Here is a 16,369-nt window from a genome sequence, read left to right as displayed (position 1 = left end):
TACTAGACATTTGGGGCCCGTGCGGCCTCTCTTGCCAGCGGTTCTGATGGCTGTGAGGGTCTGACCGTGCACTCCTGCTTATCTTCTCCCGAGTAGGAGCATGCACCCGCAGTGAGGCTGGCAGCAGGGAGCAAGTGTTGTGACCATGGAGATAGTCAGGTCTGAGCGTCCTGCAGACTGTAGGGTCCCTGCTGCACCCTGTGGGCTAACCAGCCATCTGCGCGTGTTTCAGCGGCAAATCCCAGATGCCTGAGGCCGTGACGAAGACTGGAGTTTGAGCAGCTGGTGAAGAACTGCGATGGGTAGCTGAAGAGGAACAGAAACAGCATCAGGTTAAACTATCTCTCTTTTTGGAACTTAGGTAAAGCAGTTTTATCAAAAAGGAGGAGCCCTCATCAAGCGCACATAAGAGGGGAATTTGTCTTCGTTTAGGGTGTTGGTGGCTTAAACAGTGAGCGATGATTCAGGTCAGGAAGGCTGAGAATTCCAGGATCAAGTCGTGGGCAGATGCAATGTCTGGTGAGGCCCCATCTGCTGGTATCGTCACAGGGCGGAGACCAGGCGGAGGGCTAGCGCTCTTCCTGTCTCAAAAGGACGCTAATCCCGTCATGGAGGCTCCCCACCTCAGAACCTAATTACCTCCCAAAGGCCTCACTTCCAGACACCACTGCGTAAGGGTTTCAATATGGGAATTTTGTGCGGACACAAACATTCAGTCCGAAGCGGGACCTATCCTATCCTATACACAGAAGGGTTGGTGAAGGCCCCACCAAAACAGGACACTGAGGGCCTTGGAATTCAACCTCAGACAGCAAAGGGAGGCCGTAATGAACTCTGGCTCCAAGGACCCTGTCCCATGATGTCTTCTTTTTTTTTTTTTTTAAGATTTTATTTATTTATCAGAGAGAGAGAGGGAGAGAGCAAGCACAGGCAGACAGAATGGCAGGCAGAGGCAGAGGGAGAAGCAGGCTTCCTGCTGAGCAAGGAGCCTGATGTGGGACTCGATCCCAGGACGCTGGGATCATGACCTGAGCCAAAGGCAGCTGCTTAACCAACTGAGCCACCCAGGCGTCCCCCCATGATGTCTTCTAAAGGAAGGATCCTGTCAAGAAAGCACTGAGTCTTAGTCTCATCTGAGGTCCCTTCCCACTCTCTGCAACCCTCCTCTATTCTTACGGAATGTAAGTCCCCTAGCAACCAGCCCAGGCGTCTCCCTGGAGCTGTGTCTCTGACACACACCTGGGTCTTCTCCGAGCCTCGGTGAGCCGACGCAGCCCGGGGGAGCTGCTCGTTTGCACCTCTTGCCCCTCCTTGCTCAGTAACGGCAGGATAGTAGCTTGAAGTCCACAAGGACGGCAGTATTTACACCAGGGAGATGGGCAATTGGCCGAGGCTGCGGAACAGGACTCCTTTTCCCCTCCTGCTCCACCACCATGCCTCCTCCCAGCTCGTTGTTAATTATGGACCGGCACACCCGTGCCCCCAAGTGACACACCTGTTCTCGTCACCTGCTTTGTAGTCTTTTGTAGTCATCAGTGTGACCAACTGGCCTCTCTCCACATATCACTGAGGAGAGAATCAGGCCTAGGAATTTGCAACAGGTAAACAGAACTTCTCACAGCCCTCCTCTGAAGATTCTGTCCGACTCAAGTAGGCACTGTTAGGGTCCGTGATCAAAGGAGTGAGACTGATACAAAGCGAAGGTCAACAGCATGGAGGTTCCTCAAAATGTTGAAAATAGAACTGCCCTATGACCCAGCAATTGCACTACTGGGAATTTACCCTAAAGATACAAACGTAGTGATCCAAAGGGGCACGTGCACCCGAATGTTTATAGCAGCAGTGTCCACAATAGCCAAACTATGGAAAGAACCTAGATGTCCATCAACAGATGAATGGATCAAGAAGATGTGGTATATATACACAATGGAATACTATGCAGCCATCAAAAGAAACGAAATCTTGCCATTTGCGACAACATGGATGGAACTAGAGCGTATCATGCTTAGCGAAATAAGTCAAGCGGAGAAAGACAACTATCATATGATCTCCCTGATATGAGGGAGTGGTGATGCAACATGGGGGCTTAAGTGGGTAGGAGAAGAATCCATGAAACAAGATGGGATAGGGAGGGAGACAAACCATAAGTGACTCTTAATCTCACGAAACAAACTGTGGGTTGCTGGGGGGAGGGGGGTTGGGAGAAGGGGGGAAGGTTATGGACATTGGGGAGGGTATGTGCTTTTGGGTAAATTGGAAGGGGAGATGAACCATGAGAGACTATGGACTCTGAAAAACAGTCTGAGGGGTTTGAAGTGGCGGGGGGGTGGGAGGTTGGGGTACCAGGTGGTGGGTATTATAGAGGACACAGCTTGCATGGAGCACTGGGTGTGGTGAAAAAATAATGAATACTGTTTTTCTGAAAATAAATAAATTGGAAAAAAAAAAAAAAAAAGAACAAAGCAAAGGTCAAGCAAAGCTTTATTTCGTGCCAAGCATCGAGAATCAAACTGTTCGGGGTGGCCTCTTACAGAGAGAGCGACGACCCCCAGCCTCACAGATTAACTTTTATAGAGCAAAGGCCATGTGATTGAGCCTGGCCACACGGAGGTGGCCAATGAGATTGCAGCACACAGAGAAAGCCGCACAGTCATGCTAGGTCACACACGGGGGGCCAATTGAATTACAATTCACCCCATAGTAGCTATTTGAACTAGCCTATCACCTTGGTCAGAATTGGCGCCCAAAAGGCGGGGCCCACACTCCTTGGTAGCTAGGGAGACAGTATGCGCGCCCCACTGATTGGATGTCTCCACCTCGCCCGACTCATCCCTGCATTCAGGCTGTTACCTCCACCTGACCTGACCTGACCTGACCTGACCCGCCCTTGTATTTGGGCTCTGTTATTAGGGACTGGTCGACCACTTTTTTTTTTTTAAGATTTTATTTATTTATTTGACAGAAATCACAAGTAGGCAGAGAGGCAGGCAGAGAGAGATAGGAGGAAGCAGGCTCCCTGCTGGGCAGAGAGCCCGATGCAGGGCTTGATCCCAGGACCCTGAGATCATGACCTGAGCCAAGGGCAGAGGCTTTAACCCACTGAGCCACCCAGGTGCCCCTGGTCGACCACATTTTACTGGTTTCCTGGACTTGCTTTTAAGTAAGTTCCCCTGGCGGGGGGTGGGGGGTGGTGCACAGGGTCAGTTTAAGTTTTACTGCATAAACAACAAAATCACTGTTTAACTGAGATGAAATCGCTCTGGCTAAATAGGCCCTTACAGGCACCATACACAATTCTTTTTCTTTCTTTCTTTTTTTTTTTAAAGATTTTATTTATTTATTTGACAGACACAGAGCATAAGGAGGCAGAGAGGCAGGCAGAGAGAGAGAGGAGGAAGCAGGCTCCCTGTTGAGCAGAGAGCCCGATGCGGGGCTTGATCCCAGGACCCTGGGATCATGACCTGAGCCGAAGGCAGAGGCTTTAACCCACTGAGCCACTCAGGCGCCCCCACCATACACAATTCTGAAAATTAAGAAAATGGCTTCCCAGAACCTAATTTTTATAAAGATTTATTTATTTATTTGACAGAGATCACAAGTAGTCAGAGAGGCAGGCAGAGAGAGAGAGGAAGGGAAGCAGGCTTCCCGCTGAGCAGAGAGCCCAATGTGGGGCTCTATCCCAGGACCCTGGGATCATGACCTGAGCCAAAGGTAGAGGCTTTAACCCACTGAGCCACCCAGGCACCCCAAAATTTTAATACATTTTGTTTCTGGGGAAAATCTAATGTCATCTAATTGTATCTAATCTTATCAGTGGTCAGTGTGGTGTGGTAGTTAATCGCAAAACTTCCCCAGCCAGAGGGCCGGGGCTCAAATTCCAGCTCTTTCACTGGCCATCTACACGTTCTTAAGCTGGGCACTCGGCATCTCCGTATCCGTTTCCTTGTTCAGGGTCATGAATGCAGTCTATCTACCATGTCCTAGGCATGTCGTTTTGGAATGTTGGTGAGGTCCAGAGCTGACAGCCAACCCATCTTTGGTGCAAAAAAGGGTAGTTTTATTAAAGCACAGGAACAGGACCCATGGGCAGAAAGAGCTGCTGCCCCAGGATTGTAAGAGGCAACTGATTATATACTTTGGGGTTGGGGGAAGTAAAGACTAGGGAATAACAATGAAACCTAGTGATGTACTGTACGTTGGTTAATTGAATTTAAGTTAAATTTAAAAAAAGAAAAAGGCTCACAGGATCCCAGAGGACTTGCTATTGTCAAGCCAAGGCTGTTTTTCCCTCTAGCAAGGCATTACCATTAAGACAGCTGGGAGCTTCCTGGGGGAATGTTACACTCTCCGTGCCCCCAAGAGTTTGTCAATGAGCTGCAGATTCTAAGGACATTTGTTTGTCAATGAGCTGCAGATTCTAAGGACATTTAATGTGCATTTCCTTCTGCCTTTGTATGCACATCCCGCAGTTAGGATTCACCACCAGGTCCACACTCACAGCTGTCTGGCTGTCCTTTATTTCTGTCTTTCTGAAAACAAGTTCGGTCTATCTGAATGAGGGTAACTAGGAATGTAAAATATAATGGATAATTTCTTCCTTAAATTCTGTGCTCAGGAATTTGGTGTCAGTGACCCCCTAGGCAGCTGAGGAGCTTTAGAGGTTTCTGAGGTCAGGGGCAGAGCCAGGCACCTTCTGTATGGAAGCCACCCTGCTGAAGCAGATCATGATCTTTTTCCAGGTGCGGAAACTGTGAGGGGCTTGCTCAGAGGGCGGGGACAGACAGTGGCTGGCTTCAGGCTCTCCGGTTCTCACAGCCAGCTCAGGAGGGCTTGAAGGTAGAGAAGGGAGTTTGGCCTCCAGCAAGTCCAGAGTCTTCTCTTGTGCCTCGATTTCCCACCGCTGTTCTGCCCTTCAGCCCACCTGAGAATCCCCTGGTGGTGAATGAAAACACCGTGATCCAGGAACTCGGAAAGCACAGAGCAGCCTCCCTCTAGCTGCTCTGTGAGCCCCTGAAGGTTTTCCTGGGCTCTGCAGCTTCAGACGCAGCCCTCCAGCCCTCTGTTTGCCCTCTGTAGGCCCAAGGCCTTGGACTGAAAGGTTGCCTTGAATGGGACAGGAGAGCAGGTGGGAATACTTGCCTTTTGAAAAAGATTTGACATTGTTTCCGAGAATTGCAGATCAGAGATAATGCCCTTGGGCGGTCCCTGAAAGGGTGGGTGTGTTTTACTCCCAAGACCCATCAAAGAGCCTGCAGCTTTGTGTGATGCATATTCCGATTAGCCTTCTATTTGAATTCAAAGCTGTTTCTCCAGGCAGGACCCAGTCAGTGCTGCCAGAAACTGTGGTGACTGTGCCAGCTGCTGGGGCAGGATGGGGTGGGGGTGGTTTTTTCAACACACAGAAAATGTTCTCTCAGCAGAGGTGCCTTTCAGAATGCCTCTGGGATACTATACTGATCCTTTGCGTGTGCCCTCTGCAGTGGTCACTCCCTGTGCCCTGTGGCTGTGTATGCCTTGACTGCTCTTCCAAAGGAGGGCACAAATGACAGCCTAGGGACAGCGGGCATGGCGTCTGGGCTGTCTCTGCCCATCACCCAGTCACCCAGAGGCTCAGGGAGGGCCAGGCCACCTTCAGTGACCTGTGCCCAAGACTCTCCAAATGTCCTTTGGTGGCTGACGGCGCGGCTAGCCTGCCCGCTACATGCAGCACCCAAGCGGGACTGGACAGGGCTTACTCCTCATGGACCTGAGCAGCAAGACCTCAGCTGGCTCCTCCCTCCTCCCCAGGGGTTAATCCCCTGTAAGGACCTATTTAGAAACTGTCCCTTCTCCCCTTCCCCCAGGGGATTTACTTGGAGACAATCCCGGAAACCAGCTTCAGGTAACAAAGCCCAGATACAAAGGTGGGTCAGGCCAGGTGGAGACTTCGATCAGTGGGGGGATGCATACTGATTCCCTGGTTACCAAGGAGTATATGGGCCCCGCCCTTTGGGAGCCTTTTTGGCGCCAATCCCAATCATGGTGTAATCCCAACCAAGGCTGGTTCAAATGTCTACTAGGGTAAATTGTAACTCAGTTGGTCACCTAGCAGCACTGTGGAGTTTCCTGTGTGTGTTACAATCTCTTTGGTCACCTGTGCGTGGCCAGGCCTGACCGCATGGCCTTTGCCCTTAAAACCTAGTCTGTGAAAAAGAGAAGGGTCACTCACCCTCTCTTGTAAGAGGTGCGGCCCTGATGTTTCGGTTAGATTCTTGATGCTTGGCGCGAAATAAAGCTCTGCTTGGCCTTCGCTTTGTATCAGTCTCGCTTTTTTAATCACGGGCCCATTATTAGGGCATAACATCCCCCCGACTCCGTTTCAAACCCCACTCCAATCTGCTCCCAGACAATCCCCCTCCAACCCCAGTGTTGAAAGAACCACAACATTCACCATCGCCTGGACTGCTACGTTGCGGAACCCCATTTGAAACAGTTAAGAAAAATAAATAAAATGGAAAACAAACAGCAAAACCCTCAAGTTACATTCAAGGGGAGACTGAAGAGAGAATGTATTTAAGTACTTGTTCTTTCTTCCAGTCATTAGTTCAAAGAGAGCTGGGTAGAAGTCACCCCTACAGCGTGGGGGGCTATCCCGAACAGCAGAGTGGTGGGTTTGGGAAGCCCTGTCCAGAGCTCCACCACACCACCCAGAGCTCCTGCACGAGATAGGTACAGCACGTGCTGTTTGGTGTGGTTGTTGAGGGGCCCTGTGGTGTTGCCTACCAGGATCTTGACCCAGCTGGAAGGAACATCCTTTTAGCTGAAGGAAAAGAAAAGCTGGGGGCGCCTGGGTGGCTCAGTGGGTTAAAGCCTCTGCCTCGGGCTCAGGTCATGATCTCAGGGTCCTGAGTCATCGGGCTCTCTGCTCAGCAGGGGGCCTGCTTCCCTTCCTCTCTATCTGCCTGCTTCTCTGCCTACCTGTGATCTCTGTCTGTCAAATAAATAAATAAAATCTTAAAAAAAAAAAAAAAGAAAAGAAAATGCCCTCTCTCTGCCATTTCTAATCCAGACTAAGGTAGCGGTCTCTCTGCAAGCCATTTCAACTGGCTAATCTACTGTGTAATTCCCTAGTATAACCTCTACAAGCTTCCCTTGCTCCCTGAAGATTCATCCCAGAAGCTCTAGCAAATGGGCCATTGGCATGCACAGTCCATAGGTTGTACAAGCTGAGCTCATGAGGGGAGCACAGAGTGCATGAATCCTGGCTTTGTTGGACCCAAGAGACTTTATGTGTTTCTTTTCTAAGCCTTGGAATCCAATGGGTGACTTGAGTCACTCCTGTTTGAGAGCTGAAGCTCAGACAAGCTTAGTATTGTTCTTCTTTTAAGATTCCACACAGCTAGGGGGCACCTGGGTGGCTCAGATAGTTAAACGTCTGCCTTCAGCTCCAGTTATGATCCTGGGGTCCTGGGATGGAGCCCTGCGTGGATAGCCTTGCTCAGCGGGAATCTGCTTCTCCCTCTCCCTCTGACTCGTGCTCTCTCTCTCTCAAATGAATAAATAAATAACCTTTTTAAAAAAATAACTACACTGCTGGTTAGTGATATAGCCAGGATCCAAACCCAGACCTGGTAGACTTTCTACTACGCTGAGCTCACTCACGACCCAACAGTTTGTTTTTACCACACAGTAAAAAGCACTATTGTCCTGTCAGGCTCCGGAGCATTTTCAATCTGGGGCAGTGGTAGGAAGCATGAGGATGAGGCAGAGGACAGAAGGAAGCATGGCAAGTGCACTGGAAATAGGTCCACAGTGGGGGCCGTGAGAGAAGAATTAACACAGAATGTTGAGTCTGTGATGCGGAAGGGAAGGCGATGAGAAGCTCTCGGAGAATACGGCAGAAAGGGAGGGAGAGAGGAAAAGGATGGGGAGGAGATTACACAAATGGAAAGCAGAGGGGAGATGTGCAACTCAGATTTGTGGCCACTCCTGAGGAAGGGAAAGCGCAAGTCGTCGGGATGAAGTTCTAGAACCTAGGTGAGGTTCGGTGGGGTGAGGTCTGGAGCCGATGACCAAGAAAGAATTCTTGAGACATCTTTGGCGCAAAAATGGTGGTTTATTAAAGCACGGGGACAGGACCCATGGGCAGGAAGAGCTGTTGCCCCGGGTTGTGAGGGGGTGGCAGGTTATGTACCCTACGGTTGGGGGAAGGTGAGGAAAAGTGAGGTTTCAATGGAGCTTTCGTATGCTAAAGAGGGCCTACAAGGTGCCGGGATACTGAGGTCTTTCCTTTTTAGAGCAAGCCATTAACAACAAGATAGTTCGGAGAGTCCTAAAGAATGTCACGTTTGTCCCACCCAGGAGTGGTGCCAACGAGGGGGAGATTGCGAGGTGTCAGCCAGGCTTTGCTCCCTCAGCCAGGCTTCTGTTCCCTCATCAGTGGGACAGGTGTATTCTTTAAAGACACAATTTTAGAGACTTGCCTTCTGAAAGGGAGACCCCCAGGGTGCAGTGTGAACATTCTTACCACACTCTGGGCAAGAAGGAAAGCCCAGAGGATGTATCTAATAGCTGAGCTAGGATGAGAATTCAGGCTTCCTCAACCCCATTTGGTTTTAATCACTTTCTGAATTCTGTACCCTTTTCCCTCCCTAAGAATTTCAGGTAGCACTGCTGGATGTCATATCATCAAACAGTACAGAACTCAGATCTGCTCCCCTTGTTAATTCAGTCAGGTCTTTTCCTGCTTACTAAGTCATCCCACAGTAGGATGTTACTTAGTGTCATTACGTCATTACGTTACTTAGTGTCATTAAAGTAAGTACAGGACTGTACTTACTTCCTCCAAAATCGTTTTAGGCAGGGGGAGATGCTGGAATCATACATCTTCATAATGATGAGTGACTATAGAGTACTTTTCTATTTATTTCAGAATCTTAAGATTACAGAACTGGATGAAATTAATAAAAATCAGCTAGTAAAAGCACCTCTTTTAATTAAAATAGAACTACCATGTGACCCGGCAACTCTCCATTCCAAAGAAAATGGAAATACCAATTCGAAGAGATACATGCACCCCTAGGTCCACTGCAGCATTATTTACAGTAGCCAAGATGACAGAAGCCACCTCAGTGTCCATCAGTAGATGAGCGGATAGAAAGAGGCGGTGTGTGTACACGATAGAATATTACTTGGCCACAGAAAAGAATGAGGTCTTGCCATTTGCAACGCAGATGGACCTTGATGGTGTTATGCTAAGTGAAACAAGTCAGAGAGAGGCAAATACCCTATGGTTTCACTTATACGTGCAATCAAAACAATAAGTGGATACGGAGAATGGATTGGTGACTGCCAGAGGGAAGGAGGGTTGGGGAGGGGAGCTAAGTGGGTGATGGGAGTGAAGAGGTACAGACTTCCAGTTACAAAATCAGTAAGTCATGGGTATGTACAGCGTGATAACTACGGTGGATAATGCTAGAATGCATAGTCAAAAGCTGCTAAGAAAGCAGAGCTTAAAAGTTATCATAAGAAAAAAATCTCATGACTTTGAAAGATGGTGGATGATCATTAGGCTTACAATGGTGATCACTCGACAGTTCACACGTCAAGTCGTTATGTTGTACCTGAAACTAAGCTTAAATGTCAAGGACACCTCAATTAGAAAAAAATACCTTTTTTATTAGAAGTGAAAACCTAAGCTTAGAGAGGGAATGGTGGGAAGACGTGGGTCCTGTGTGGTCTCTGCAATTCTAAAATGTCATGGCCGTTGAATCACAGTTAGAAATGACAGCTGAAGACAGGTCCTCTTGGACAAATGTCTCATTGATAGGTGTCTTTTGGACTACAGAAACACACAGGATATTTCAGGAATCACTTCACCATGATAGGTGTTTAAAAACTCTCTCATGAAAGCGCACACACGCACCCATACACACTCCCACATACATACGCACACCGCCCTCTTCTCCTGTTAACGTTCTACACAGCCCGCGAGGGCTACACAACCAGCAACCTCATGAACAAACTGCCACAATGTCTGCTTCCTTTGAGAAAGGAAGTTTTTCCTTTGAAAAAACAAGGTGTCAGCTGCGGCAGGGAGTAGGCCAGGGTACAAGCGAACCTCCACCTTCCCAGAAGACGATTTTGAGTCATAGCACCCTGGGGCGCTGCCCACAGACGACCCCCTGGCTGGGCCGGTCCGAGAGTTGCTGGGAGTTGGCGGCGCAGACGCAGAGGGCATAGGATTCCTGACCGAGCAAACCTGCATCCCAGAGCGGAACCGAGCCGGCGGGAGCTTCCTCTCCTCTCCCCTCTTCCTTTACTCTCAGGAGGGCCGGCTGTGCAGCCACACACGGTATGTAGCACCATCAGGTTCTGTAAGGATCCTCTGTGTGAGTTTCCGAGAGCCGCTGTAACAAATTACCATAAACTCAGTGTCTTAAGACAATAGACATTTATTCTTATAGATCTGGAGGCTCGAGGTCCGAAACCAAGGTGTCTGCAAAGCCACATCCCCCTCTAAGGCTCCAGGGAGGATCCTGGCTTGTGGGGGCGGCCAGCACGCCTTGGCTTTCCCTGGCTCGAAGCCGCATCACCTGTCTCTGCCTCTGCGGTCCCACGGCCGCCTCGCCCCTGTGGGTCTCTGGCTCCCAATCCCGCTCTCCTTGTTAAGGACGCCAGATGCTGGAGGAGCGTCCGCCTGATCCAGCAGGAGCTCATCTTCACTTGATCATATCGGCAAAGACCCTATTCCCAGCTAAGGTCACATTCGCAGTTGCCAGGGTTGGGGACTTCAGCCTGTCTTCCTGGCGACACCATCCACCCCAGAACAAGGTGGGCATAGGTGGGAACCCATGGGGGTTAGGTGGCTTCTGAGTCCGGTAGGACCCTTTACAGGTGTCCTGTGCTGGGGCGTGAGCACTGATGGACAGCACCTCGGGTGTGCGCGGCTTCACCTCGCGGTGCGCTCCCCGACGGAGCCAGAGTACACAAGGCCAGCACTGTCCCCGCTCTCCAGCCTCGAAAACGTGCTCTCTCCCCTAGAGTCCGCAGTATTTCGTGACGCGTGAAGCCTCTCCTCCTACAGTTTTAACTCCTCATTCAATCTGCATTCCCAACTTTTGTTTTTCTATGTCTCTTCCTTACATCCTGGCTCCAACACGCATGATAAATGAAGTGTGTTTGCAGGCTACCCGTGAAGGCTCTTCTGCCAGCTCCCCAAAGCCAACATGGAACTTAATATAAACACAGTCCTGAGACATTTCGAAATGATGCAAAGAGGGAATGTAGAGGTCATAAAATAGTTCACGGGAGGTACTGGTTTTTGAAGTTATGTCTTAATTCCTAAAAGGTTTCCATTTCTCCTTTGTTCATTTTATATACATCATTAAGGTTGTATCCTTCACGTTAGGTAGTTGCTGAAATTGGGGATCATCTCCCTTTACTTTTGGAGTGAATATGATGCAGCGTTGGTTTTCTCCTAACGTTAAACTCCAGCATCTGCACAGAAGAGAGATTTCCACGGGGCTCCAAGGACACTTGCCCGTTGGTCAGTGCTGGCTCTGCTGCAGGCTGACTTTGGCCTCACACACACAGGTCTGTTTGAGCAGTGTTAACCCAGAGGAAAGCCCAGCTGGAGGGCGCAGGGCACCACGGGGCACGCGGTCACTCGAAGAGCTCCAGGTAGTCCGGCGGCTCGCCCTGCTGACCACATGGGTAGAGGAGGAGCTCCTTCCCCAGGGAGGTTATGGGCTCCACCTGTGAGTCAGAAGGCAGAGATCAGGCTGCGCTGTGATGGGCAGGTTGTCGAGACAGTAGAAATAAGGAGGTCATGCCCTTCCCTGCCTCCTCGGAGCACACAACTTCTTGTTTGCCCTTGATTTACAGGAAGCTTTATCAGTTTATGGCAATCTTAGAAGAGATTTTTCTCATCTGCAAATTGCCATGTACCCTTTTTCCCTCCCAGGCTTGAGTTCTAAGTGTGGCCTCAGTTGCGAGCAGCGTGTGCACAGGCTTTTAGCATCTCCTGCATTCTGGGCCCCAGTGCATTCTCCCTGAGTATCTGAGGAAGAACTAGGTTCACCGATAAAGGAATTGTAATTAAGAATCCTGATTATCCGGAAGAATTATCAGACACTAATCCCCCATTACTCATCTCAATCTCTTTTCTGATAATTGCCTTTCACTGCTAGAGCTGCTGTGGGACAACAATTCACAGAGCAAGTCAAGCCTGTACACCGGGTCACCTTGTGGTAGTCCACCAGCGCGGCCAGGGTGGCGTGCTGCAGCCGGTCCACGCCCAGGAAGCTGTAGGAGTCCGTGGAGGCATCTATGAGGAAATGCTTACAGCCATCCTCGGACAGATAGGACAGGGCATAGCCTTTGATCCTTTCACTGACGCGGACCAGAAAACTGCCCGGCTCGCAAGTGCTCAGAAGCTCATTTGCTCTCTTTAATGTCAGGATCCCTGCGGGAAAGAAAAGCAGGTATTTTAGCCAAATAATTTCCAGAACTGTTTTCAGTTCATATAGCTGCATGCATAAAGTTTAGGAAAAAGTAAGAGCAACTTCAAGTCCATTTTGGACTTCTTAAGAATATACTACAGTATCATTCATCTCCTGGTATTGGGTAACTGGGTGAGCAGGGTGGCTGACAGCGGCCAATTGATAGCATCAAGATTTAGCCTTCAGAATATGTTCCCACCTATGCCCCCGGTTATAACACCACAGGTGTTAGGTGGCTTCTAAGTCTGGTAGGACCCTTTATAGGTGTCCTGGAAGCATTCCATCTGGAAGGGGACTGGAAAGTGTCTTCCTCGGTTTATTTCTGGGGACTCTGTGGCCTGGAGCATCTTCCTATATGGTCTTAGATGGTTGTTCTCCACCAGGACAACGTCTGGAAATCTGAGAGACATTTTTGGTTGTCATGGGCAGAGGAGGCTACGGGCACCCAGAGAGGCCAGAGATGCTGCTAAACATCCAATAGCGCAAGGTCAGCTTCACCTACAAAGAATCCTCCAACCCAAATATCAGTTGTGCTAAGCTCAGGGGCCTGGTCTAGGAGTCAGCAAGTTAGTAACAGAACCGGGAGGGACCCAGGTCTACAAGTCTTTCTACTTGGGTTACTTTCTACTGGATTACTCCTAAATGATGCTTCAGTGGCATGTAAAAGAATTAAAAATATGTACATGTATGTATATATGGATACACATGTGCTCATATATTTATATCTTCATATATGTTTGTCTTCATATATATTCAAAATGAAACTTCATTTACATGAAGTTTTGTGTGTGTGTGTGTATACACACACTTTATTTATTTATTTTTTTATTTTTATATATTTTTTACAGATTTTATTTATTTCTTTGTCAGAGAGAGAGGGAGAGAGAGCGAGCACAGGCAGACAGAGAGGCAGGCAGAGGCAGAGGGAGAAGCAGGCTCCCTGCCGAGCAAGGAGCCCGATGTGGGACTCGATCCCAGGACGCTGGGATCATGACCTGAGCCGAAGGCAGCTGCTTAACCAACTGAGCCACCCAGGCGTCCCGACACACTTTAGAAGCCTCATGAATTCACACTAATTCAGACCAGCCTTCCCCCCAACTAGTCCAAACTCATGAGGTTTCACTCCTATTCCCAATTTCCCTTCTTAGTCCTGTTGCTGTTCACCAGATGAATCAGTGACATGGGGAGACCTACAGTGAGTGCACATCTCAGAGAGATGGTGAAGTCATCCACTTAATCAGCGGGTTTGGATCTGGGAGGAGGAACAGAATTCTCCCCATGATCCCTTTCACCACAGCAGACAGAAGCTCTTACTTCTGTTTCAGGGTTAGCTCCATACTGATTTTCTGTATCTTAGTAAAAGAATCTCCTGGTGAAAAGGCAATGGATGGACCATTATAGCCCTTTAGTCTTGTTATTAGTAAAGTTAATTGAGAATTGAACCCTAATTATCCAGAGTATGACATCAGATGAAAGCATCGCTGCTTTCTGGGGCACCTGGGTAATGTAGTCAGTTGAGCATCTGATTCTTTTTTTTTTTTTTTTAAAGATTTTATTTATTTATTTGACAGAGACAGATCACAAGTAGGCAGAGAGGCAGGCAGAGAGAGAGAGGAGGAAGCAGGCTCCCTGCTGAGCAGAGAGCCCGATGCGGGACTCGATCCCAGGACCCTGAGATCATGACCTGAGCCGAAGGCAGCGGCTTAACCCACTGAGCCACCCAGGCGCCCCGAGCATCTGATTCTTAATCTTGGCTCGGGTTGTGATTTCAGGATCACGAGATCAAGCCCTACATTGGGCTCTGTGCTTAGTGTGGAGTTTGCTTAAGATTCTTTCTCCCTCTCCCCTTTCCCCCTGCTCTCATATCTGCTCTCCCTCTCTCTCAATACATTAAAAAAAAAAATCTCTATTTTGTTTTTTCTAAGTAGACCTTTAATAAAGAGGGGATTAAAAAATCACCCGATCTCTCCTAGGCAAGACCTATCAACCAGCTCTTCTGCCTTCTCTTCTCCCATGTACATTTCAGGAGGCCCCAGGGCCTGCACCTCAAACCCAACTCTGTGTAGCTCAACTCCAGTGAAACACAGGGATGAGAACTGGGGGGTGTTGCACAGATGGGGAATGTCCCTGAAACAGAAGAGCCATGGCCTCTCTTCTAGGGCCTCCAGGTCTACTGATCCAAGCCCAGCAAGGCTACCGTGATGCCCATGCATTATCTCCATCACCACCTGCTACCTTTCTGCCCTTTCCCTGATGAGACTTGAGCCAGTGGAAACTGCAGGCACCACTGATAGTGAGTGAGTGAGTCTTTTGGGTCAGCTTCTGTACCGTCCACTTCAGGTGCTCAAATGATGCCCATCTAAGATCCAACAGATACAGACCGCTGCTTCTGTTGGCCCATTTTACCTTTCTAATCACACCTGACCCTATTGATAAATGACAGATGACAACCATAATCTGAAGCAAGGCAACAGGTAAGCAGCCTACCCAGGGACTAAACGTGACTGAAGTTTCAAGACTCTGTATTTGTCTATAAAGGCAGGGATATTTTTCACTGACACTGAAAACTGCCCTTCAGAGATGAGTGAAGGAGCAGCAGCATTCTGGAAGAAAGATTTCTCTCTTCTTCCAGACTTACCGACAGCCTAACTCTGAAATTCCAAGTTGCTTCAACAGATGGGATAGATGTTATAACCTTAGCATGTTATCCAGATGGATTTAGATTCCTAAAACGAAAGCTATTCTGGAAAATTATAACCGAACCTGGGTTGTTAGGTTAAATTCTTCCTAAAATTGGACCAGACAGTAGCTGTAATCAAACTTCCCGAAAGCTTCTCAAACTATAATTATTACCCATTACACATAGATCTGGGCACTGCGTAATTTCCAGAGACACCAGAACACAATAAAATGATTTTGTGGCAAATCCTAAGTCCTAATGGAGGCTCGAATACTGAGGTTCTGAAGGCAGGTTCAGAGGTGAAGTGCTGTGGAGACCACGCTTCGCTCTTTCTGCTTTACATCAGGATTATCATTCCTGAAGAGAATGCTCGTCTGGCTCATCTGATACTTGTCCACGCACAATCACGATTCCATTGAAGGAGGGAGGCTTGGCTAAGATTGCTGCCAAACAGTGAGCTTTGTCTGCCTGCAAAGAGTTCTTGACCGCAAGGCCAAAATCCAGTGTCAAATATTAATCGTGAGCAGTCTCCTTACCCGGGTGCGTGGCTGCGTGACTCTTAAGAATTCTGAAGCAGTGGCCTTCATCCAGCCCCCTAAAGGCAGTGATGCCTCCAGGCAACTTCCCTCTGACCAGCTCTCTGCACGCATATTCTAAGAACCAAGCCTCTGTGAGTTCACAGGAGGATTTATGTGCCAGTGATGAAGGGTAAATAAAAAGTTTTCTTTGACTTCATTTCATTTCAATTACTTTGAAAAGACAGATCTTCCCCCAGCACTGCTCCATTTGAATCTGGGCAGGGGGTGCCAGAACCACCCCAGATGTCGCTGAAGAAAGCAGATGTCGCTGCACGAGGTCTTACCGGGCAGCTTCTGACTCTTAAAGAGCCTGGACAGAGCTGCCTACCACCCCCGAGAGCCTGAGCACCCAGCCTGGAGGTTCCCAACAGAGGAGCTGGGAGGGAGAGACAGTAATGTCCCATTCCTTTCTCTGTGTGATGCCAGGGCACGCTTGCGGACAGTGCTATTCAACAAATTTTTGTGGCAATGCAATGCCTGCGCTGGCCCTGCGGTACTGAGGACCTGAAATGTAGCTAGTATGATAGAGGGACTCAACCCTTAATTTTAATTAATTTTGGTGTAAAGAGCCACATATGTGGAGTGGCTGCCGTGTTGGACAGCAGAGCTTTAAACCCCACTGCAGTGAA

The 16,369-nt window shown here is 48.8% G+C and overlaps 1 protein-coding gene across 5 annotated transcripts in view; it reads right to left on the bottom strand.

Moving 5' to 3' along the window:
* Window positions 1-9,636: 9,636 nt before the first annotated feature.
* Window positions 9,637-16,369, bottom strand: part of SH2D4A (SH2 domain containing 4A) — a 60,228-nt gene continuing 53,495 nt past the window's right edge. For all 5 annotated transcript variants that reach the window (XM_044225264.1, XM_044225265.1, XM_044225266.1 and 2 more), the window contains 2 exons: window positions 12,225-12,445; window positions 9,637-11,736 (listed from right to left, as the gene is read on the bottom strand). In XM_044225264.1, the coding sequence (XP_044081199.1) occupies window positions 11,644-11,736; window positions 12,225-12,445 (314 nt within the window). In that variant the 3' untranslated portion in view covers window positions 9,637-11,643. The remainder of the gene's footprint in view (window positions 11,737-12,224; window positions 12,446-16,369) is intronic.

This window comes from Neovison vison, chromosome 11 (genome assembly GCF_020171115.1).
Source record: "Neovison vison isolate M4711 chromosome 11, ASM_NN_V1, whole genome shotgun sequence".
In the NCBI taxonomy this organism is placed as follows: domain Eukaryota; kingdom Metazoa; phylum Chordata; class Mammalia; order Carnivora; family Mustelidae; genus Neogale; species Neogale vison.
The sequence above is the reverse complement of the archived record's forward strand: the minus strand, read 5'-3'. Positions and strand labels throughout refer to the sequence as shown.